Genomic DNA, 5,000 nt, shown 5'->3' with positions numbered 1-5,000 from the left:
GGGCAGAGATAAGCAAGACATGATGAGAGAGGCAAAAGAGAGAGAAAAGGGAAGAGATAGAGTGTATCTTCATCCGATGGGGGAGAGCCGGCAGAAGCGCGCACACGAGAGAGAGAGAGAGAGAGAGAGAGAGAGAGAGAGACAGGGAGAGAGAGAGAGAGAGATTGAGGCAGAGCGGAAGCCAGGGACAGGGTAATGGATGAGAGTGTGTTTAACCTCTATGCTGCACATTAGTTTGCGGAACAAGAGCCGGAGGAATACAGATGAATTAAATCAGGTCTCAGAGTTTGGTCCTGGTCCTGGTCCGCACCGGGACGGACTACATCGGGCTCTGACTGCCGTCCTGGCAACAGTGCCGTCCCGTCCCCCCCCCAACCCTCCCGCTGATCCGTGACGAGTGAAAGATCACCGGATCAGTGGACTCACAGGAGTTGGAGGGAGACACGGGGGGGGGGGGGGGGGGGGGGGGGACTCTTTCTGAGACGAATGAGGAAGCAAAATGAAATCTGCCAGTTTCTAAAAATATCTCCAGATAACAATCGTTTGGGATTTCCTTTCAATTCATCTCTCTCTCTCTCCCAGTCGTGTTCTGGGTCCAGCCTGGTTTATGTGCCTGGCTGGCTTGGTTCTGTTCAGGACTGGTAGGACTTATATGCCTGGCTGGCTTGTTTCTGTTCAGGACTAGTAGGATGGAAGCTAGTCACGCCACTGAAATAGCTGTGAATTGAAATGACATGAAATAATGTCTGATAAATTAAGATCTTGTCGCCTGGACACATCAGTTCCAATGCTTCCAATACTAATCAAGCACAATGAGAGCGGGATAGCCAGTTAGCTCATGAGCTCACAACAACTAGCAGCAGCTTCCATAACATTAATGGTAGCGGTCAGTAGCTAAAGCAGTTAAACTGGTAATTCCTGTAACGTTAGCTATTTTGCTGCAATTGGTTCAACTTCTGTTTCTGGACAGAGGTAAGGGATAAATCCAGATAACACAAGGCTAGCAGACCTACAGCGGGTCCCCGATGGACGAGCTGGAGGACCTCCGGCCGAATCCGCTGGCGGGTTCCTGGCCATTTGCACATCGAATGGCAAGCGGACCTCTGGAGGATTATTAGCATCAGGGACAGCTGTCCGCTAGTAATCCGAAATGCTCCCGCTATTGCTCCACCACCATTCCACCGGTAGTTTATTGTCTATATCCTAGGCCCATTGGCCCTAGGCTTATGGATTTCTATTGCTAAATTAACTTACTCTGAAAATGTTTTGGGTAACCCTTCCTTTCATAGTCCCCCAATTACTAAACATTTACCTGGGAAATACATGCAAGGTATAGCCTAATATATAATGGCTAATTACGGAGACATACTGAAGGTATAATTTCAAAACAGGAGTATTTCAAATGTTCAATTACTGCACATAAATTCAATAACTGACATAGCACCACCAGGTAATCACATTTTTAAATAGCTTCTATAACATCCAGTGACAAAAAATCTCCCATACCAGGGCTTGAACCCCTGACCTTTGGCATGAGAGGCAGACACCTTATCCACTATACTACCAAGAAACTCAATACTGTGCAATGTCGCAGTGGTATTATTTTGGTGGTCTGGGACCACTGCCTCTTGTGGTGGCAACATAGAACTGCAGGTCAACAACACGACGGAGGGAGGGAGGGAGGGAGGGAGGGAAGGAGGGAAGGAGGGAAGGAGGGAAGGAGGGAGGGAGGAAGGGAGGGAGGGAGGGAGTGACAACCAGACAAATGCTACTGTATCTATGGTGCGCTGGCTTCCAGCCATGCACAAAAACACCATAATAGTGAGATAAAGCAAATAGGTAGAGGCAATTGAGTGATAGTGTGTGTGTGTGTGCGTGCGTGCATGTGTGTGCCTGTGTGTATGTGCGTGCGTGCGTGTGTGTGTGTGCGTGCGAAGCGACGAGTCTGACCTGCAGGATCTTGCACCTCTCGGATTCGCAGTCGATGTCCTCGCAAGGGTGGAACATCCCCAGGGTCACGCAGTTCAGCAGGATGACCAGCATGGACGCTCGCTCGAACCACGTGGGGGGGGGGCGGAGTTAAGGAACACGCTGGACTCAGGTGGCCACACACACACACACACATTGCAATATGCACAGAGAGATTAGCAGAGTCTAGAAGAGAGTATTAATTGTGGGGACAGCATGATGTATTGGAGACGCATTGTATTGAGCGCAGTGACCAGCAGAGCGGTCTAGGAGATGGAACAGGAGGAGTCAAGCGATGAGACAACAGGTATTTATAAACACAGATTAGGCCCTTATTCAATATACACACAAACAAACAAGCACGCATGCACGCACGCACACACACACACACACACACACACACACACACACACACACACATGCTGTGAGCCATTACAGATCACCGCTATGTCCACAGCCAGCAGCCCAGACTCATCCCAGCAAACCTTGTTAAAAAGGACAGTGTTTGTCATTAGTGTGTCTGTGCATGTTTAGTTGGTGTTAAGCACGTTAAGAGCCAGCCGCTGTTTGTCATCCCACTGTATTTGTGTGTTTGTGTGTGTGTGTGTTTCCCCTGGCTGTAAGGACAGAGAGCCTGGCCATCTTTAATCCCTTCGGGGGACACTTGCTCCTTCACCGCATCGGCCCACAATTCAGTGGGGTCGGTGTAGGTCCACAGCCCGGATAAACACTCTGGTCAAGGATGGAGTCGCCTCCAGACCCTGATTTCTGCTCAGTTCTCTTTATATAGCTGATGCTATAGCGAACGGGTGAGGCCAATATCAACAGATGTATGAATTGACATCAAGGAGCACGAAGAGGTACTTGAGCCAGCAACCCTACACACACACACACACACACACACACACACACACGTATATACTCACACAGCCTGTACTCACTCAACACGCACCATGGAGTGTACACATCACACGCATACCACACAGTCAACATAACAGAAAACACACATCGAGCATCATACACAGACCATGTCCAAAGGACACAATTAAACAACAGACAAAACTCTGAAACATGGAAGAATGCATTATCATCAAACTTAACAAAGACTTAAAGGGCTGCCTGCTAGCAACAGCCAGACCCAGTTAACGTGATCGACGGAAAAACCACAAGAAAGAGATGAGATCCAATGCCTTATCGCCATGACGACTTAACTAGGAAATTATACATCACCCTGTGTGTGGTGTCATAGAAAATTGTAGTTTCACCACCTCCCTTGTAATTCACCACCTCCCTCAACTTTTCACATAGCTGTGCTAACCTAATTTATGACAGGATGACCTCTCTTCAGGAGGTCAACACACCTAGACTTTGTCTGGCCTGAATAACCATTCTTTGTTCTATTGTCCCTGCAAGATTTACCGCTCTTTCTCATATCACGTGTCTCAACTCTTGACCACTGTTGATGACGTATGCCATTTATTATGATGTGTACAGATAGGTTAGCCAAGTAGTAGGCACCTTGCATGGCAGCTACCGCCATTGGTGTGTGAATGTGTGTGTGAATGGGTGAATGAGAGACCTTGTAAAGCGCTTGAGTGCCGCTAAGGTGGAAAAGCGCCATATAAAATGCAGTCCATTTACACACAGACATACAATACACACACACACAATAATCTGATCTCCAGCGGGGTCCATGAACTAAACTACCCTTTCTCTCTCTCTCTCTCTCTCTCTCTCTCTCTCTCTCTCTCTCTCTCTCTTCTGAAACAGGAAGAAAGGAAATGCATCGTCATCAAACATTCAACAAAGACTTAAAGAACTGCCTGCTAGCAACAGCCAGACCCATTTAACATAATCGACAGAAACAAGAACAGAGAGACAAGAGCCGCCTCCAACGCCTTATTGGCATGATGACTTGGAAATTATAAATTTCCCTCACACACACACACACACACACACACACACACGTGATCATCTGATCTCCAGCGGGCTCCTAGTTTATTCATGTATAGGAGCTAGCAGGACGTTAGCATTAACTTCACTACCTTCACTCTCTCTCTCTCTCTCTCTCTCTCTCTCTGTCTCTCTCCTCTCTTCCCTCTCTCTCTCCCTCTCTCTCTCTCTCTCTCCCTCTCTCTCTTTCTCTCTCTCTCTCTCTCTCTCTCTCTCTCTCCCTCTCTCTCTCTCCCTCTCTCTCTCTTTCTCTCTCTCTCTCTCTCTCTCTCCTCTCTCTCTCTCTCCCCCCCATCCAGACTGGAGCTATGCCTCATCATGACCAGCGTAGATGTTCATGTTTAATAGAACATCCATTAAGCCAGCCTAGCGGGCCCTGATAGTGTGATGGATGGACAGTACTACTGGCCAGGTGGGCAAGGTTGGCATATTTCGGGTGAAGTACTGTAGCCTCCCTTATTAAATATGAACTGGCAGAGTAATAGCAATGGCAGAGGGCCAGTCAGACAGCAGGCAAGACACAAGACAGACAGACAGACAGACAGACAGACAGACACAGACAGACAGACAGACAGACAGACAGACAGACAGACAGACAGAGACAGACAGACAGACAGACCAGACAGACAGACAGACAGACAGACAGACAGACAGACAGACAGAGACAGACAGACAGACAGACAGACAGACAGACAGACAGACAGACAGACAGACAGACAGAGTAAAACAGTTAAACTGCTGACAACAAATGATGCTGTCCGATCTGACAGAGTCTAATAAACTGTGAACAGTGTATCATTATTTGCAGTCAGATGCCCCCTGTGTTAAAATGAAGAGACCTTTTCATCCGTTTATCCAAGTGTTTTGGCCCTACGCTCTGATGAAATATACTCTTTATTGGCGGTCTTACAACACTATAAAGCCATTTTATTTACAGAAACAGGTGCTACATCAGGCAGTATTGAAGACAAGCCCAGCAGCTAGATACAGTATGAGGAGAAAACGCAACTTATCTAATCAATAACTACTTAGAGTATTCTATAATCTGCACTCTCCGTTCTTTCTCTCTCTCTCCCCTG

General features: G+C 47.5%; 1 protein-coding gene across 1 annotated transcript in view; it reads right to left on the bottom strand.

The window, feature by feature from the left end:
• cacna1g (calcium channel, voltage-dependent, T type, alpha 1G subunit) overlaps positions 1 to 5,000 on the bottom strand; it is a gene marked incomplete at both ends in the record, with an annotated part of 203,630 nt that overhangs the window by 125,985 nt on the left and 72,645 nt on the right. Inside the window, 1 exon segment of the mRNA XM_084455864.1 lies at positions 1,951 to 2,062. Within this exon segment, the coding sequence (XP_084311990.1) occupies positions 1,951 to 2,062 (112 nt within the window).

Source organism: Borostomias antarcticus, assembly GCF_949987555.1.
Source record: "Borostomias antarcticus genome assembly, chromosome: 22".
NCBI classification, from domain to species: Eukaryota; Metazoa; Chordata; class Actinopteri; order Stomiiformes; family Stomiidae; genus Borostomias; species Borostomias antarcticus.
Note: the sequence above shows the minus strand (reverse complement) of the source record. Positions and strands in the feature narration are given on the sequence as shown.